This window comes from Muntiacus reevesi, chromosome 18 (assembly GCF_963930625.1).
Source record: "Muntiacus reevesi chromosome 18, mMunRee1.1, whole genome shotgun sequence".
NCBI classification, from domain to species: domain Eukaryota; kingdom Metazoa; phylum Chordata; class Mammalia; order Artiodactyla; family Cervidae; genus Muntiacus; species Muntiacus reevesi.
The window spans coordinates 31,571,069-31,591,853 of NC_089266.1; the positions used below are offsets into that span (position 1 = coordinate 31,571,069).

General features: G+C 43.2%; 1 protein-coding gene across 1 annotated transcript in view; it reads right to left on the minus strand.

The window, feature by feature from the left end:
• The window catches only part of DNAH9 (dynein axonemal heavy chain 9), a 282,174-nt gene that overhangs the window by 66,684 nt on the left and 194,705 nt on the right, over positions 1-20,785 (minus strand). Inside the window, exons 49-50 of the mRNA XM_065908483.1 lie at positions 17,463-17,723; positions 5,769-6,194 (exon numbers count right to left, since the gene is read on the minus strand). Coding sequence (XP_065764555.1) covers positions 5,769-6,194; positions 17,463-17,723 — 687 coding nt within the window. The remainder of the gene's footprint in view (positions 1-5,768; positions 6,195-17,462; positions 17,724-20,785) is intronic.

Here is a 20,785-nt window from a genome sequence, read left to right on the forward strand (position 1 = left end):
ATGGTGGCAGGCTGCCCATATTCTTCTACCTCTGCTTCTTCCCAAAACTTCTCTAACATGATCATAAGTGAAAGTTGTTCAATCATGTCTGACTCTTTGTGACCCCATGAACTGTAGCCTGCCAGGCTCCTCAGTCCATGGAATTCTCCAGGCAGGAATACTAGAGTGGGTTACATCCTTCTCCAGGGGATATTCCTGACCCAGGGACTGAACCTGGGTCTACCACATTGCAGCCAGACTCTTTACCGACTGAGCCACCAGGGAATAAATTCAAGGAAAGGATTAAAACATGAACTTGAGGAAATCTAGACAGTGTAAGAAAATATAAAGTGACAAAAAAATGAGAGAAAGTAGAGGACCCATCAGAAGTTTCGATGGGCTTTCCTGGTGGCTCAGACGGTTAAGAATCTGCCTGCAATGCAGAGTTGATTTGAGTTTTATCCTTGGGTTGGGAAGATTCCCTGGAGAAGGGAATGGCTACCCACTCCAGTATTCTTACCTGGAGAATCCATGGACAGAGGAGTCTGTCGGGCTATAGTCCATGGGGTCGCAGAGTTGGAGACAACTGAAGCAACTTTCTTTACTTTGAGAAGTTCCAATATCTAATCAATATTCATTACAGAAAATAAGGTTAAAAAGGAAACAGAAGAGAGACTACAAATCACCTTGTGAAACTGGAGAAAATAAGTCTCTACAAGCCAAGTACAAAGAATAAAAAAAGAATGACAGCTAAGTACATCAATGTAACGCATCAGACGCCAAGAATAAAGAGAAAAAACGAAAGACCTCCAGAAAGGCAGAAACACAGTGCACCAACAGGGGAATGGGACCCTGACTGTTCATCAGGCTTCTCACCAGACCGAAAGATAAAGCACTCAGTGTTCTGAGAGGAAAATATTAGCATCAGAATTTAATACTCAGTGAAACTGTCAATTCAGTTTAGAAACAAAAAGATACGTCCAGACCAGAATATTAGATAATTTACCTCTTATGTAACATTTCTGGAAGTTATTTAAGAAGGAGCCAAAGCAAAACAAGAGAAGAATTCAGGAAAGAATCCAATGGGGTCCAGAAGTCTGTGGAATGAACCCAAGAGAGCAGTGAACATGATCACTCTTCGTCACTGGAACTTTGAGTTGTAAACAAGAGAGAAAGGTCTTAGGAACAAAGGCGGGCTCAGCAGAACACTGGATTGGATGGAGATTTAATTTTTTTTAAAGATTTTTTTTTTAATGTGAACCATTTTTTAAAAGTTTTTATTCAATCTGTTACTATATTTCTTTTTTAAAAAATGTTTTGTTTCTTTGGCCACAAAGCATGTGGGATCTTAGCTCCCTGACCAGGAATTGAACCTGCACACTCTGTGTTGGAAAGTGAAATCTTAACCACTGACCACCACAAGTCCCTAGAGAGTTTTATTTTTTTCCCCCGCAAAGGAGCTACTTGAGAGAGAGAAAGAGAAAGTAGAAATTCCAGGGAGAAAGGTATTTTAAAAAGGAAATGTAACTGTACTTTGATCTGCTATGAACAATATAGACAGATTCATAGAATATAAATATAATTTACTGTTCTTTCAGTTTTTTGAATCAGTCAATGCGGAGCGCGTGGGACAACTGATTTTGGTTACAATGTAGGGATTTTCAGTGTTGGTGATTCAAAAACCAAATAACGGTAAGTAATGATAAGGGAAGTGGGAGGTAGGAGGGAGGGGGTGACCTAAAGGCAAGGGCACTAACTCCATCTTGAACACGAGGGCTCCCAGGAAGCGGCCTCTACGTGATTGAACAAGGAATTGAGGTCACGTCGGCGAAACAGAGTCACGACGAGATAGGAGATGATTGTCGTCCAGGCTCCTGGAGCAGAAAGTCAACTGTCTAAAGAAGGTACATGACAAATGGATGCGGCACAGCACGTAGACAGGGCCCAGAAATCCAGATGCGCAGAACAGGAAGACGACGTAAACCAGCCAGATGAGTCTAAAGTTAAAAGAAACAGGGGCCGGTGGGGACCGTGACAAAACACAGCAAAACTGCCTGCTTGAGTGGGAAGCCACTGCTTAAGGCCAGTCAGTCAGTGATATTCAGGAATCTTGTGATTGTTATAAGACTGGCCAGAAATCAGATTTTTTTGTATTAAATATTGACCACCAGTTAAATCATTTCCAAGCAGTATGTGCAGAACAGATAAAAGACATTTAAGCCATTGGATTGCAAGCTCTGAGTGGTGTCAACAATCAGCTCAGTTCAGCTCAGTCCAGTTGCTCAGTCATGTCCAACTCTTTGTCACCCCATGGACTGCAGCACTCCAGGCTTCCTTGTCCTCCACTATCTCCTGAAGCTTACTCAAACTCATGTCCATCAAGTCGGTGATGCCATCCAACCATCTCATCCTCTGTCATCCCCTTCTCCTCCTGCCTTCAATCTTTCCCAGCATCAAGTCTTTTCCAATGAGTCAGTTCTTTCAATGAGCATTAGGTGGCCAAAATATTGGAGCTTCAGCCTCAGCATCAGTCCTTCCAATGAATATTTAGGACTGATTTCCTTTAGGATGGAGTGGTCTGATCTCCTTGCAGTCTAAGGAACCCTCAAGAGTCTTCTCCAAAACCACAGTTCAAAAGCATCAGTTCTTTAGCACTCAGCTTTCTTTATGGTTCAACAATCAGTAGAAACAGACAAAAGAATGAAAAGGTCAGGAGACTGTCATTTCTCACTCGAAGCTCTTCTCTGCTCTCTGTTATTTTGCTTAATGAGTGAATAAATGCCCGATGAAGATGCCTTCCTTGTTTTTGCTCTATTATTTTTTTTAATTGTCAACTTCATATGTGTTTGTGACAGAAAAAAAGAAAATACAAGTTAACAAAAACCATCCAAAATCTACTACTTGGAAATAACCACCATTATTCATATTCGTGTGTATTTTAATTATCTGTGTAGTTGCTAATTTGTGTTCGACTCTTTGCGGCTGAATGGACTATAACCTGCCAAGCTCCTCTGTCCATGGGATTCTCCAGACAAGAATACTGGAGTGGGTTGCAATTTCCTCCTTCAGGGATTTTAATTATATATATAATCAAATTGAAATTACCTTGTAGAATGTGTTCTGAAAGATGCTTTTTTTTTTTTACTTCATGCATTGTGAATTAAAATTCTTGGTACAGCAGAAATGAATACAACATTATAAAGAAACTATACTCTGATAAAAAAAAAAGTTCTTTACTTGGAATTATGCTAAAATCCTAAAAACAGGCATCCTCTTCTGGGTGAGGGGGGATGCGACTGGAGAGGGCTGGCTGTGGCCTCAGTGACACAGAGGGAAGCTCTCTCCTGCCTGGGTGGGCGTCCATATGCACAATGGGTATCAGTCCACCCTCTTGTTATTGGTAGGTGGGTGTCATGCCTATGTTGATAGGCATGTGGATGAGCAAAGGATGGAGAGGAGGCTGTTCAAAGCGAGAAGCCATCTTTTTATTTTTAATTTCAAAAAATATTTTGGCAGAAGAGAAGCGCCTTCCTGAGGTAGCCAAGTATTTTAAAAATATTCTGATTGCTTTCACAGGTTGAATGAGCCCATCATGTGCGTGTTGGCTAACTGAAAAGGTATAAACATTTTGAAAACATTCCCTTCGCACCAAATGTTCCTTTCGTTAAAATAACTTGAGTAAGAGAGACAGAGTTTTGAAAATGTAGTTCCTGTAACACTTTTCTGAGAGAGACTGAAGAATATGAAAATGATCAGAAGGTCTTTTCCCCCCAGAAGCAGTCAACAGGGTGGTAGAGTATTTTGCTCTTGGTGTTCCTTTAAGAGGGCCGTTATGAGGTTGATTATCAGTAATCTGGCCCGTGAATATCTGGGTTTTATAAAGCAAACATACTGGGAGATTCTTTGCTTTGCCAAAGCATTTTTTTTTTTTTTTATACAGAGTCTAGTTGCAAGGATCTTTGAACTGGGGTCTTTAGCTGAGGAATTTAATCTATGGATCAATAAACCTGTGAAACTTGAAGCATGAAGCATGTCTGCGATCTTGCTTTTCATAATTTGTAAAACCCTTTTTATCATCATGAGAAATGTGCAGTAAGAATCTTATCTGCCTAGAATGCACACGTAGAAATGAAAGATCCAGGGAAAGTTTCGGCTTGAGCTGGACTGTGGTGACCAGGGCTTGGACACAGACATGATGACACGTGCAGCTGATGGAGGAGCAGGTGGAGGTCATGCAGGGGCCAGGGGTCACGGGAACCCTGGTGGTGGCGGCAGCTCCCTGTGTTCCTGTGGGCTGGGCTCTGGGCTTCTGCTCTACCTGCTTCTCTCCTTTGATCCTCACGGCAAACTCACAAAGTGGAGGCTATTACTGTGTCCATTTTATGTCGGGAAACTGAAGTTTGGGCACTTGAAAGCCCTTTCTATATGTCACCCATTGGTGAACAGCGCAGCGTGGATTGGACGGTCTGCCGATGGGGTTTTAGCTGCCGTGTCATTCTGCAGGATTCTGATTTCCACCTCTCACGTTGGCGATACCCATTGTAATGGCTTCCCAGGTGGCAGAGTGTTAAAGAATCTGCTTGCCAATGCAGGAGATGTAGGTTCAATTCCTAGCTTGGGAAGATCCCCCGAGGAGGAAATGGCAACCTACTCCAGTATTCTTACCTGGAGCATCCCATGGACAGAGGAGCCTAGCAGGCTACAGTCCACGGGGTCGCAAAGAGTTGCACAAGACTGAATGAGCACATATGTCATTTTAATGGCAAAGGTGAAGTTCAAGGGGAATCTCTTAAATAGGTGTGAATCCAAGGTCACCTCCATCCCCCAATCCTGGGTGAGGGACATACAATAAAAATATCAATAAGAGGCTAATAATTACATATTTATTGCCAAGGGACTCCCTCCCACCCCAAACCACAACACGCTAGGTGCTCTCACAGACTTCCATAAGGCAGTGCAGTCTGCGGGACATCCCGCATGTCCACACCAATGAGGGTGAGGGGGCGGACAGTGTCCTGAATAGAAGCTCCTGATGCACAAGGTGAGTGAAAAACTATGTCTCAAAGAGGAAAAAGGATCTCCCATTTTTGAACTTATCTACAAAACAGACTCATAGAGAACAGGCTTGTGGTTGCCGAGGGGGAAGAGGTGGGGGGAGGGATGGATTGGGAGTTTGGGATTAGCAGATGCAAACTATCAGGACATTAACTATCAGTTAACTATCAATATTAACTATTAGGATGGATAAACAACGAGGTCCTACTGTACAGCACAGGGAACCATAGTCAATATCCTGTGACAAACCATAATGGAAAAGTGTGTGTGTGTGTGTGTGTGTGTGTGTGTGTGTAATTGAATCACTTTTCTGTATAGCAGAAAATAACACAACATTGTAAATCAACTATACTTCAATAAAATAAGCTAAAGAATCTCCCTTGTTTGACCTTTTGTTCTTAACTATCAGATGTGCAAAAATATTAGATTCACTTGTGGCTAATAAGATAGCAGCTGGTTCCATGGATAATACTGTTCATTTATTATACGCATCCATCTGTCATCTCTTCTCTCCTTGGAGGAAATGTAAAAAAACCTTTTAGGACCAAAGCTTAAACCCATGACCCAGTGGATCTGTCTTGTTTGGACTACACGGTGTTTGAGAAAGAAAATTTAAAAGTTTCCTCTATTGAAAAATTAGATTTTACATAACAATTTGGTTTTCTTTAAAAGTCAGGTCTGAGGTGCTGGGGCCTGGGGGAGAGGGCTGTTTGCCTCAGGTGGGGGTCACTTACAGCGATCTTGGCTTTAACGGCCGCCAGCTTTTCCTGGGCAGCAGTGAGGTCCAAGGTGGCCTTGCTCAGCGCTTGGCGCTTGGGTTCCACGTCACAGAACACCTCGTGGAACTTCACGATGTTTATGACCCAAGAGCAGAGGCCTGCAGCCGCGTAGGACTTGGTGGCCACAAACTCCGGATTGAACTCGGGGTCCTGCAGATATGGCCTGATGGCCTTGAGGCAGTTCTCGTGAATGTTCTCCTTGTCAAAGTGGACGAGGGAGTCCAGGAAACCATCCACCTTGGCCATGGTGACCTTGGCGGCCTTCCAGCTGCGGTCCTTGGGCACCCTGCCCCTGGGGGCTATGAGCACCATCACCGCTGCGCTGACATTGCTCACCGCCGGCGGCGGGGACCCGAAGGACTTCAGCTCGGTCAGATTGGTCTGCAAGAGAGAGGCACATTGTTAGAGGAAAATGCACGGGTTCTCCTTGTCATTGACCACTCATGGAGCCTGGCTCGGAGCGATCTGAGAGGGCCGTTTTGAAGCCTTTAGCTGCCCTCGGAATTTTAAATATCATGACTCATCAGAAGGGAACCGAGAACTCCCCAGTGGGTCCAGAATGCTCCAAATGGCTAGTTGAGACTCAGAGAGGTTCTGTCAGCACTTTGACCTACAGCCCATCAGAAACACACAATTATTTCACATTTGACTGAAATGTTTAAGGATGCCAACATGCTCTGAAACAGGCAGCGTGCCATGAATAAAAGATAAGGTTATTGTAAATTAATTTCCATCTTGCATTGAAGAGAATAGCATGTAACCCAACTATTTTTTTTTTCTTTAATTAAACTGCTTTGTTCCATGAGCCTGTTCTAACTACAGCTGACCGTCCTGATAGCAAAGAGGCGTCTTCTGCCAAGAAATAATGCAGACAGAAAGCCAGGCACAGCGTGTGCTCTTATTGCCTCTGCCTAGACATGGGTTGGAGCTTTGCGACAAGTTTCACTTGCTCTAGAAAGATAGGACTGAAAGCCTTGACCTTGAAAGGCCACTCGAACTTCTCAGGCTTTAGTGTTTTCATCTGTAAGTTGGGAGCAGTACATCTGCAAGTGAAATTTGGTCAGAAATGCATATAAAGTTGATTTAAGGTTTGTTGAGACCAACAGTGAGGAACATGTGTTCTCAAAAGCACTTGATTTCAAGGCTGATTTTGTGAACAGGGGAAAATCTTGATTTCAAAGATTAGATCCTTGTGCCAAATTAATTTGGGGGTGTTTTCAGGCTGGGAAGTCAAAACAGGAGGGGGATTATTTCTAGCACCTAATGGAAGCGCCTAGGAAGATGCTCCATTTATTCATGCCACTGTCTGCACTTTGGGTCACGACAGTCTTGTCAGGGACAGGAATGAAGGACAGCACAGGTGTGGCAGGTGGGCTTGGCTACCTGTCCTAGTGGCCTCCCCTGAGCCAGAGGACAAAGAGGGAAAATACAGTCAGAAACAAAACCCCCAGAATTTTAATATAATTTAAGTTGAGCATGTATGTGCAATGTACTGAATTAAGAAAAGATAAAAGTGGATAAAGATGAAATTGAATTCTATAACCTAGATACATCATTGCTAATATTTCAATGTAATTCCTTCTAACTTTAAAAAAAAATTATGTAAATATATGTAATTTGGGGATATGCTGGGCCTTTGTTGCTACATGGGTTTTTCTCTAGCTGTGGTGTGCAGACTTCTCATTGTGATAGCTTCTCTTACGGCGGTGCACAGGAGCAAGTGTCTTTTGATTTCATAACTGCAGTCACCATCCACAGTGATTTTGGAGCCCAAGAAAATAAAGTCTATCACTGTTCCCATTTTTCCCCCATCTTCCCCCCAAAGACAGAATCTTTGTCTCTATGAAGGCAAACAGAGGCATCACGGGCACCCAAAACAGTGTCTGGCATGGAGTGCCGTCAGGGGTTCTCTGCTGAGTGGATAAATTTGTCTGCACAGTCGTTCATTTGGTAAAGGGGGGATGGAGTGGTAAATAAAGTCAGTCCTTTTGCTCATGCAGGTGGGGGGGACGGACACAAAAGGGTCAATCTTTGGTATATTAGAGAGTGAGAAGTGCTCTGAAAAAAGCAAAAAGCAGGGCTAATAGGCTAGTGGATTCTTGAAGAGTGATGGTATCAGTTTGGCCAGGGAGGGGGTTCTGGGAGGACCTCCTAGAGAACCTGCTGTTTCAGGAGGGGGAAGGGCAGAGAGTAAATGAGTGGGGAAAGGAAGACACAAATGCCAGTTCCAGCATGATTTATAAGAGCTCTTCACACACACACACACACACACAAACATATGAGGACACTCTCTTTTTAGTTTAAAAAATTTGTTTAAGATATTCTGTGACAGGTAGAAATTTAGTTTTCCTATAGCCAAACTGAGTAATCCTTTTCCAGATGACATCATGCTATCATCCTTCGCTTTTATGGTTAGAAGGGTCTTTCATATGTATTAAGATGATGTGACCTTATAGTAACTTTTCTAGTTCTTTTACAATTTCTTTCTTATTGTTCACTGGTTTACAAGATTACATTATTCAGTCCTTCTAGTAAAATAATACATATTTACTGTGAAATATTTAGCAGAGATGAAGATGAAAACCAGATTCACTCATCATTTTACCACCCAGAGATAAACACTGTCCTGGTACATTTCATGATATGTGCTTAACAAACTAACCTCTTTAGGCACAGAAAAAAAGATGATGAGTGAATATTGTGTGAATATATATGAATGTGGTATATGTCTGGCTCATTCATTTATGCACACGTATACATATACGTAGGCTTCCCAGGTGGCACTGGTGGTAAAGAATCCACCTGCCAATGCAGGAGACATAAGAGGCGCGAGTTCAATCCCTGGACTGGGAAGATCCCTTGGAGGAGGAAATGGCAACCCACTCCAGTATCCTTGCCTGGCAAATCCCATGACAGGACAGCCTGGCGGGCTACAGTCCATAGGTTCACAAAGAGTCAGACACGACTGAAGTGACTTAACACACACACATGCATACATATATGTACATGCATATACATATATCAATCACTGTTTACACTATTTTTTGGATCTGCTTTCACTGAAAATTGTATCTTAAACTCTTTCATGTTAGGAATTATTTTTGCAAAATACGATTTTAAATAAAGTATGTGCAATTTTCTCTCATTTAGATGAGCCCTAATTTAGCCAACTCCATATTGTTAAGTATTTAGGTTATTAAATTTTTAATAGCTGCTTAAATGATATGAACTTTTAATGAAATTAGAAATAAATAAGCCCCAAATCAGAGTCAAATTAGGCTTGGATTTAATGTATAAAGTATTTGAGGAATAGTGACAACCTTAAAATATTAAATCTTGCCTTACACAAACTTGGTACATCATTTCCCTATTCATATCTTATTTTATACTACTCAACAAAGATGTGCAGTTTTCTTCACACTGTTTCAATAAATTTATTTATGTTTACTTGTACCAAGAGTTTTGGTTGCTATCTTGAAAATATTATATTTTCTAACTGGATACTGTTGATATTAGGAAAGCTATTAAATTTTGTAATGGGCCCTTAACCCTCCCCTTTTATTTGTTTTATTATATTTTTATGACATCTATGAATAATAACACATTTGTCTGCTACTTTACAACATTTGCACGATTACCATTTTTCATTTATCATTGCATTGGCTAGAAACTTTAGGGCAATTGTTTTATAATAGAAGCAAAGGGGGTCATTATTGTGCTTTTTTTTTGCTAATGGGAATTCGGGTAATGCTCGACCATTAGAGGGGATGTTTCATTCTTGGACTGGGATTGATTGCTATGTGTTAGCAAATTATACAAATATCCTTTTGTTCTTACTATACTGAGAGTTTTAATAGGAATGGATGTTGAATTGTGTTAGGTGTCATTTTTAACATTTCTCTAACTGCAGAATTCTTTGCCTTTTTTTTAAAGATTTTTGTGTGTGTGGACCATTTTTAAAGTCTTTACTGAATTTGTTACAATATTGCTTCTGTTTTATGTTTTGGTTTTTTGACCTCAAGGCTTTTGGGATCTTAGCTCCCAGACCAGGGATCGAACCCACACTCCCTGCATTGGAAAGTGGTCTTAACCACTGGACCACAAGGAAGTCCCCTAAAACTATTCTTTAATCTACAGTTGGGTATGTTCACAGGAGTGGCCCTACATAGGCAAAACTTTGCTTGGTAGCATACTGTTGTTTGAATAAATTGCTAGGCTTGATTTACCAGGATTTCGTATGGATATCTTAAATCATTATTCATAAATTTGTATAATCTGAGGTTTTATTTTCTTGTGCTATCTCTATCACTTCTAGTATCAAGCTTATCATATAATAAAGGTCTTAAAATGTCCTTTTTTTAAAAGTCCTACTTAAAAAGTAGAAAAGAAGTCTGTTAAACTCTGTAACCCTAGAATTCTCAAAATCATTTAATTATAAAATATACCTTTTATATAACTTGTTAATATTAAATTACAAGTCAAAGGACAGGAAGAAAACATTTACAAACATATATAACAAGACATATAGTAAAAATTTATCTTAAAAACCCTATAAATCAATAAAGAAAAGGGAAATTATCTCATCAGAAAATGGACAAAGAATCTGAGCAAATAATGAAGGAAGTAATCTAAGTATTAGAATCAAACTATTCACAAGTTTTTTTTTTTATTCACAAGTTTTTTAAAGGAAAAAAATTTTGTGTTCTTAATGAGAAAAATTAGAATGATTGAAAATACTTAAGACTGGCAAGGATGTGGGGGAAAGCAGAGCTTACAACTATAAACAAGAGAAGCTAGTTTGGATAGAAATTGAGCGTTATTTATATAAAAAAGAGAATTATTGTTAGAGTTTCCTAATGCTTCTGTGGGACTTCCCAGGTGGCGCTAGTGGCAAAGATCCCACCTGCCAATCCAAGGGACATAAGAGACAGGGGCTTGATCTCTGGGTTAGGAAGATCCCATGGAAGAGGGCATGGCAACCCACCCCCGTATTCTTGCCTGGAGACTCCCATGGACAGAGGAGCCTGGCGGGCTACAGTCCCTGGGGTTGCAAAAAGTTGGATATGACTGAAGCGACTGAGCACACGCATTGCTTCTGTAAGAAATTATCATAAACACAGTGACTCAACGTGAACGTACAATCTTCCTATTCTGGAGGCAGGATTCCTGAACTGAAGATATTGGAGAGGCTGGTTCTTTGTGGAGGCTAGAGCAGAGAGTCTGAGCCTTTCTGAACCCAGTTTCTACAGCCAGCCTCACTCTTTGGCTCAAAGTCCCACATCAAATAAGTTGTGTACCCGCTCTGCTCCCACCATCATACCTCTTTCTTCCGACCTTCCTGTCTCCCTCTTCTTTGGATCCTTGCGATGACATTTAGGACCCAGCTGGGGCTTCTCTGGTGACTCAGATGGTTAAGAATCTGCCTGCAATGCAGGAGACCCGGGTTCAATCCCTGAATGGGGAAGATCCCCTGGAAAAAGGAATGGCAACCCACTCCAGTATTCTTGCCTCTAGAATTGTATGGACAGAAGAGGCTGGTGGGCTACAGTCCATGGGGTCAAAAAAGAGTTGGACATAACTGAGTGAGTAGCACTCTCACTTTCACTGGATAATCCAGAGTCATCTCCCCACTTTGAGAACCTTGATTTAATCACACCCACAGAGTCACCACCATATGAAGTAAAATCCACAGGTTCCAGAGGTTAGGACGTGGGTATTTTGAGGGGTGGAGGAGGTATGATTCAACCTGCCATGTTGTTCTCTCAAACAATTGTATTTCTTATTTGGCCCAGAGAAATATTTGAACATATGGAGTAAAGATATATGCACAAGAATATTTGTATTAGAGAAAAAGAAACTAATTGCACACTCAAGAGTAAATAGCTAAAAGATACAGAGTATATTATAGCCTGGAATACTACAAAGTATTAAATAAATATGGCTTTAATGTATGTATTGGCGTGACACAGTCTTGTTTCATGAGGAAGAGTAAGTTGTCATTACCTATTTGTATTTAAAATATATTTTATATGCATGTAAACGTATAATGTAGTGCATATAAAATATGTCATGTTTTAAATACAAATCTCCTGCATTGCAGTCTGAGCCTGCAGGGAAGCCCGAGGTGTTAGTCCCTCAGTCATGTCCGACTGTTTGTGACCCCCTGGACTGTAGCCCACCAGGTTCCTCTGTCCATGGAATTCTCCAGGCAAGAATATTGGAGAGGGTTGCCATTCCCTTCTCCAGAGGATCTTCCCAACCCAGGGATTGAACTTGGGTCTCCTGCATTGCAGGTGAATTCTTTACTGTCTGAGCCGCCAGCGAAGCCCTGGTGTATTTCATATGTGTATTTGCACAGAAATAAATACACAGAAAAATTGCTGGACGAGATATAGCTCAAGCTTTTCCAGGAGTGCTGTTTTAGGAGAGGACTGGGGGTGGAGTGAAAAGAAGGGTGACTTTATGTTTCATCCTGTACATTCTATACTCTGAATTCTTGTAATGATAAAAACGCCATTTTATGTTATTTGTATAATAAAAAATAAGTTTACTGGATAAAATGCATAGGAAATAAATAGAAAATTTCAAGTAACTCTGCAAGGAGAAAAAAAAAGCCATGAAATTGTAAGCAAAGCCATTCTTCAACTAGGGCAGGGAAAGCTATACCAGATTTGCTTCAGTTTAGCTATAAAAGTGAAATAAAACTGCCAAAGTAGAGATTTAAAATGTACAGAGACTTACTACTATGCTCTGATTTACAGGTGTTCTTTATGTATTAACTAAAGATTCATTGTTAACTTTGAAAATGATGAGAAAATAGGAATGCAGTCCTTAAATACCAGATTCCTGAGGATGCAAAAAAATTTGAGGATACTCAAGGGGTCCTTGTGTTCATGAAGAAACATCTTCCCTGTTCTGTGTGGTACAATCTGATCCATTCTACTTCTCTGAGCAGGGGATGGGGGCTGGGAGAAATGGGTGAAGGTGATTCAAAAGGTAAAAATTTCCAGGTTTAAAATAAATAAGTCCTGGGGATGTAGTGTATAGCTAACTATGTGGTATATTTGAAAGTTGCTGAGAGAGTAAATCTTAAAAGAAGAAGAAAAACAAAATATAAGAAAAAATTGCAACTATGCATGGTGATACATGCTAACTAGACTTAGTGTGGTGATCACAATATATTTGTATATATTGAATCGTTACATTGTACACGTGAGGTTAAGAACCATTATATGTCATTGTGAGGGATGAAGAGAAGTTCAGTGACTGGTGTGTGAGATGCCACGCTAGTTTGAAGACAGTACCCATCATGTTATCTGGCACACAGTAGCTGTTGTTTAGTCGATAAGCTGTGTCCAGCTCTTTGTGACCCCACGGACTGCAGCTGGCCAGGCTCTTCTGCCCATGGGATTTTCCAGGCAAGAATACTGGAGCAAGTTGCCATCTTCTCCTCCAGGGGATCTTCCTGACCCAGGGATCGAATCCTCATCTCCTGCATTGGCAGGCGGATTCTTTACCACTGAGCTACCATACATGGGAGGCATTCATTAAAAATGGTTTTCATGGGCTTTGCTGGTGGCGCAGTGATAAGGAATCCACCTGTCAATGCAGGAGACAGGGGTTCAATCTCTAATCCGGGAATATCCCACATGTTGGGGGGCAGCTAAGCCCATGAGCCCCAACAATTGAGCCTGTGTTCTAGAGCCCAGGAACCACAACGACTGAGTCTGCCTGCCATAGAGCCTGTGCTCCGCAACAAGAGAAGCCACTGCAGTTGGGAAACCTGCCCACCACAACTAGAGTAGCCTGAGAAGAAATGAAGACTCCGCATGGAAAAAAATACATAAATAAATTAAATTATCAACAAAACTTCATTCCTTTAGGAAAATGAGTTTCACTTCCTTCGTAGCAGAGATATCTAGACCTCAAATCCAGTGCTTTTTTTCAGAATCCGATCCCATCACTTCCATGGGTTACACTTCTATGTGTTTATTTCTACCACCAAAGGTCACCTAACTAATCAGCCATAAAATTAACCAAGAGTATTCATAGGTTTTCACCGTTTCCAGCCTGTGGAAACAGAAAAGATAACCCTGTTATAAAGACATCGACAACAACAAACTGATGGACTGCCATCTGTTAGCTATGGATACTTTTCATGCCTTATCTAATTGAATCCTGTAACAACCTACTGCTGTCGCTCAGTGGCTCAGTCATGTCCGACTCTTTGCGACCCCATGGACTGCAGCACGCCAGGTTTCCCTGTCCTTCACCAGCCTGATGCGGACCAGGTAACTACCACCTCCACTTTACAGGTGAGGAAACAGAGGTTCAGAGAACATAAAGTCATTCCTAGGGTCACACACTGTGAATAGTCCAGCCAGAACTTGGACTCAGCTCATTTTAGAAAATATAATCTCTGTGTCAAAAGATCTTGTGAAAGACATTCATCTTTTTGGCAAGAAGTGATCACGGAACACTACAGAAGGGTGCATAAATAAAGCAGTCTCTCTTTTGTGCTCTGGAAGACAGGAAAGGGAGAGGTTGCTCTTGAGAGTAAGTTTGATTTTGCAATATGGGTGTTGTTTAGACAGACTGATGATCCTAGATGGCTACTGTAGCACTGTCTGATTAAAGTCCTCGCAGTTGAAATGATGCTGCTATGAGGGGTCAGGGAGACCCTGGCTTGGCTGTATGGAAAAGTTCAGACGGAATAAAAGGGAACAAGTTCGAGTCAGTTGAACTGAGGTGGTTAAACCTACAGCCTATTATACAGAGAGAAATCGGAAAGAGAAAAACAAATATCATATATTAATGTGTATATATGGAATCTAGAAAAATAGTACTGATGAACCTACTTGCAGGGAAGGAATGGAGATGCAGAGCATGGACCTGTGAACACAGTGGGGAAGGAGAGGGTGGGACAGATTGGGAGAGTAGCAGGGACATATATACACTGCTGCTGCTGCTGCTAAGTCGCTTCAGTCGTGTCCGATTCTGTGTGACCCCACAGACGGCAGCTCACCAGGCTCCCCCGTGCCTGGGATTCTGCAGGCAAGAACACTGGAGTCGGTTGCCATTTCCTTCTCCAGTATATACAATACCATGTGTAAAATAGATAGCTAGCAGGCAGCAGCCGTGTAGCACAGGGAGCTCAGCTTGGTGCTGTGATGGCCTAGAGGGGTGGGGTTGGGTCAGAGGAGGGAGACCAAGAGGAAGATGTGTGTGTGTGTGTGTGTGTGTGTGTGTGTGTAAAATTATGACTGATTTGCATGGTCGTATGGTAGAAACCAACACAACACTGTAAAGCAATTTTCCTCCAGTGAAATTTTCCTCCAGCTTTAAGAAGAGAGAAAAGCTTTCAGGCTGAGAAGTGGTGGCATAATTGGGCTATACCTCCACTCCCCAGTCTATACACAATTCCCAAAATTTTCCTGGAGAAATCTTGCATTTTCTATGGAGGTGGGGTAGAGGCCCACTTAAGGCCTTTACAGGTCCTTCCTATTAGGGACTTCCCACCACACGTCATAAAAAACACATAAAAATGCACTCATATCTCACATTAAATACAATTTATACATAGCTATACATCACAGGATTGTCCAGTGTCCTCAGCTTAGACCCAGATGTGCTAAGGCTCTAAGCCAAGAGATGCTACCTTCCAAAGCAAGGTGTGCGTTGACTACATAGAACCCATAAAAGAAAGCTTCAGAGGAACTTTCTTGGTGGTCCAGCGGCTAAGACCCCACACTCCCAAAGCAGGGGACCCAGGTTCGGTTTCTGGTCCGGGACCTAGATCCCACAAGCTGCAATTAAGAGTACTCAATGCTGCAGCTAGGGCTTCCCTGGTGACTCAGGGGTGAAGAGTATGCCGGTCAATGCAGGAGACTCGAGTTCCATCCCTGTGTTGGGAAGATCCCCTGGAGAGGGAAATGGCAACCCACTCCAGTATTCTTGTCTGGGAAATCCCAAGGACCGAGGAGCCTGGTGGGCTACAGTCCATGGGGTCACAGAGAGTTGGACACGACCGAGTGACTCACACTTCAACGCCTTCAGTGAGATAGGCTGCTGAGTCCCATCCACTCTGCCTTTAAGGGAGGATGGTGAGGGGCGGGGCATGTGTCCCTTCACATCAAGTCTAGAGAGAGGAGGGCTTTAAGGAGACCACTCAGAGAGCTTAAATGTAACTTGAGTGACACCAGACTGGGTGTCTAACTTACAGAAATTTACAGGGTGTGAATGGCAGGCTAGTCCTCTGGCAGTGGAACTTGGGTGGGGGGGTGCATTTCCTACATGGGTGACCAACACTCCCAGAGTCCATCTGGAAGAAGGAGGCATAGGTGTCGCCTGTGGAGCAGAGGCGAGATGCTGGCATGGCCCACCTGGCATGGGCTGTCTGAGACCTTGATCAAACCTGGCATGGGCTGTCTGAGACCTTGATCAAACTTGTGAAGGGGCAAGTGAGTAGCTAGATTCTCAGCAGAAAGAGGAACCAGCGGAGGGTCTGCAAAGAGATGACATGAGCTACCAAGTAAACATCAGCTTTCCTCTGTGATGCCAACTCCTGATGACCCGAGTCTATCTGCCCTGCCTTCCATCTTCCTCCCTCAGTCTCTTAGCCATGGTCGTTCAAATGGGAAAGAAGTTAATCATGAAAACTATAAAAGGAAGAAGTAGTAACCACAGGCACCTCCCAACACACAGAGTATCTTTAAAGGGAACCAAAATAAAACTCCCAATGAACACATCTCAAGAGTCATGCTTGTTCCACTAAAAGGTCATGACATGAGCTGAATTTAGTTGACACACAGTTACATGCTGTCGATAACTGAGTACTTGCCAAGTTTGATTTTATAGATTTTTTTTCTCTTACTTTGGAGACAACATCTTACTTTAGTCTCATATCTTAAACATTTTCATAGGGCCCTAAGAGGACTGCATGCATGTGTGTGCTAAGTCACTTTAGTCAAGTCTGTGCTACCCCATGGACCGTAGCCTGCCAGGCTCCTCTGTCCATGGGATTCTCCAGGTAAGAATACTGGAGTGAGTTGGCATGCCCAGGAGATCTTCCCAATCCAGGGATCAAACTCAAGTCTCTTATGTGTCCCGCACTGGGGAGTGCTCTTTACCACTAGCACCACCTGGGAAGCTTCGACCCAAGGTTTGGACCCAGGTCTCCTGTGTTGCAGGCAGATTCTTTACCACCTGAGCCGCCAGGGAAGCCCTTAAGAGGCCTACGTGTCCTACGGCACAGAAGAAGTAAAGTGACCATGGACTGCATAGTCAGAAGGTCTCCGGGCCTGCATTTTAAAGATGTAAGTTCCAGTCTGGCTCTAACATTGAGGTCTGTGACTCTGGGTCCTGGCTTTCTCATCAGTGAAGCAAGGAGGCTGGACAGTTGGCCCCTCCGATAAGTTTGGGACTCACATCTCTCGGATTTCACTGGTAGCCCGTGCATCCTGACATATATTCAGCGTATATAAATGTCTGCTTGCTCAATGAATAAACCAGTGACAGCTGGTCCCAGTTGAGCCCTCTGGACTGTACCCCTGTGTCCCTCAGAACACCAGGGTGGTGGGCTGCCTTTGGGTTGGAGGAGAGGCTGCTCCTCCCCGGAGGGATGAGCAGGCACGCACACGTTCCTCCTACCTTGTTGAGGGTGTTGAGGGCCGCCTGGGCTGCCGTGAGCGCCGGTTCTGCCTTGGCCAGGTCTTCCTCACAGTCCTTCTGCTTCTGCTGCACCTCCAGCATGATGAGGGCCACCTTCCGCTCCTCCTCGTCGGCGATGGCTTTCTCTCTGCTCACCTTGTCCGTCTCCACGCCCACCACCTGAATCAGCTTGTCGGCATCTTCATTCTTCTGCCTTAGCTCCACTTCCTGGGTGGCCAACTTGGCTTTCAGCTCATCCACCTGAAACAGAGAAGCGGCAGGTTTTTTTAGACGGGACCATGGTGGGGTCTGACCCTGCAGGGCAGGGAAGAAGAACAGCTCCTGATGCAAAGGCGCAAAGCTGAGCTCTCAGCTGGAACCAAGCTCCCTGACCTGGGAAAGGAAAGGAACCGTGGCTGCCCTCTTCCTCTCTCCTCTGCAGCAAATGTGGTGGAAGATTCTAAGCAACAGGTGCCATGAACTTTCTTTATCCTTGATGCCCAAATGACATAGGTGACTTCTCACTGACATCGGTGTCTGTGTCTTATAAAAACCTCATGGGCCTAACATAACACTTCACACATAGTAGGACTTTACTAAGCAACAGTTTTTCTTTAATTGAATTTGGCCAGTTTGGAATGCACTGAGGATTTAGCAAACTATAAAAAGTGAGTGTCCACTGGGTATCCTGAAAGATGGAATATATGAACAGACAGTGGCCGGACCATAAAAGCAGAACTCTGATCTAGAACCTGCAGCAACCTACCCAGGAGACCAGCCCATTATCCACAGCAACCAGCTCAGAAAGCCAGCATGCCATAAGTCAGATTGAAATGGAACAGGACCTTGTCTCCGCAATGTCTGCAGCCTGCCTTTTGTCGGTGGAAAAACACTACCCAAAAAATAAATTTAATCAGAGAGGTGAGAACATGCACAAACAAAGGAAGACAGTCAGGGGAGACCAAATAATAACATAGTCATTAAACATAGTCAAGGACCTTTGGTTTCTTCTCAAGGGCTACAGATAATATTCTGAGCCATATCCTGTGTAGATACTGAAATCCCTACCAGGTGAAGAAGTCAGCCTCATGATGACCAGACTATAGCCATGATATAAGCTGCCATAATTCTGAGAACTGGCCTCAAGGAAATGGGAACGCACTGACCCTGGAATTGAAGATTAACTGTATTTAATCAAGATGATGCTGGTCACACCAGTGATGACCAATTTCAAGTTGACTGTCAGAGCTGTGCTGTTTCTGCACAGAGCTCCCTTCCTCAGCCTACAAAAACTCTTGCCCACGGACTGTTACCAGGCAGGGATGTTAAGCCTTTAAACAGACATCCGCTCTCCTCCGCAGTTGCTGGCATCCAAATTATGCAAATTTTCCTTTCCACCAACCTGGCCTCTTTACTGGCTTTTGAGCAGCCAGAGACTGGACGTTGGTTTGGAAACAAGTCTACTGTCTAAGTTAACAGTCCAGGAAGACAGGCAATAACGTCTATAAGAATCAGTTCAAAATGGCCGGGACTTGATTAATAACTGACAAATTTCTTAACTTTATCCCAGTGTAGGACCAGAAATGAGAGAAATTCAAATACCCACCCCTAAACGATCAAAGATGCTCAGCTTCTGATCTGCCCTCCCCTGCCTCCCAACAGCCAACAGCCTCTGTCCGTGAAAGTCCTTTCTTCCAACCATTTAGCTTCCCCATTCCTCTGCCTGCCTTTGTGTCTCCTCTTGTTGCTGCTTAATTGCTAAATCATGTCTGACTCTTTGTGACCCTATGGACTATAGCCGGCCAGGCTCCTCTGTCCATGGGATTTCCCAGGCAAGAATACTGGAGTAGGTTGCCATTTCCTTCTCCAGGGGATCTTCTGGACCCAAGAATCAAACTCGTGTCCCCTGCATTGGCAGGCAGATTCTTTACTGCTGAGCCACCAGGGAAACCTCTTATGTCTCTACCAAGCGCAAATGATGGTGGCTGACTGCCTTGCTAGAGCGAGCTCTGAATAAAGAGCCTTTGCTTGTCCTCATTTAGTTGGACTTCATCTATTCCCACAGTTCTTTCAAGAAGTAGATGACTAGGTTGAAGTGGAACAGCATGGATTGCGATGGTCCAGACCAGCTGTGTTTTCTGCCCAGCTCTATGTTCATGTGCATTTGGGGACAATGATGGAATGGTGGGAATACCAGCTCCTAGGAATCCTTCTATGTTCCCAATCAGCTAGGAAGAGGTGAATGGCTTTCTATGTGCTCAGGAGGGGGTGATGGTTCTCAGAATGTGGTCCTCGGATCCCAGAAGGTGGTACCCAGCATCAGCACCACCTGGGAAATGCAAAGTCTGGGGCTTCCCTGGTGGTCCAGTGGTAAAGAACCCACCTGTCAAAGCATGGGATATGGGTTCCATCCCTGGTCGAGGAAGACCCCACATGTGGTGGAGCCACTAAACCAGTGTGCCGCAACTACTGAGGCCCATGTGCCCTGGAGTCTGTGCTCCGCAACAGCAGAAGCCACCACAATGAGAAGCCTGCTTGCTGCAACTAGAGAAAGTCCACATGCAACAGTGAAGACCCAGCACAGCCAGTACATAAAATAAAATAAATAAATACAATCTTAAAAAGGAAAAGAAAGAAATCAAGTTGTCTGGTCCACTCTGGACCAGAATTAGACATTCTGGTGGTGGGGCCCTGCAATCTGTGTTTTAATAGGCCCTCTGGGTGAATCTGATGGCTGCCTAGGTTTGAGAATCATAGCCTAACTCACACCCTGTTCACGTGCAAAGAGAAGACTTAGATCTATTTATTTCTGGAAAGTAAAAAAAAAAGAAAAAAGTCAATTGTATTTGCAATATGCCCATAAACTTTACATCCCAAGATGACCTCTTGTCTCTCATTTTTCTGAAGTCTATTTCACGCAACCACCAAAGATTACTTCAGAGCTCCTAGAACATGTCAAACAGATTCAAATGCTTTATGCTGCAAAAATAAAATGGGGGCTTAGACGTTGCTGATAATTCCCTTTTCATGGCAGATCAAAGGAAAAGAAAATGAAGGCAGAAGAAAAAAAGAATGCGCTTTAATTTTGTGTATTCATAGAAATCGGAGACTTTGCTTAACCTCAGATGGAGGCCTGCTCCCTAGAATGGGTCTTGTATTCTCGTGTTGGAAGGTTAATCCCTTTCCATCTCCCGTTGTTCAGCTGCAGAGTAATTTCTACAAGGACAAAGATGCAATTGTAAATCAAAATGATTGAACCACATAATCACTCCAGTCAGCAAACACACCAGTAACTTTGTGTTCCTTTCCAAATCTTGGGAGAT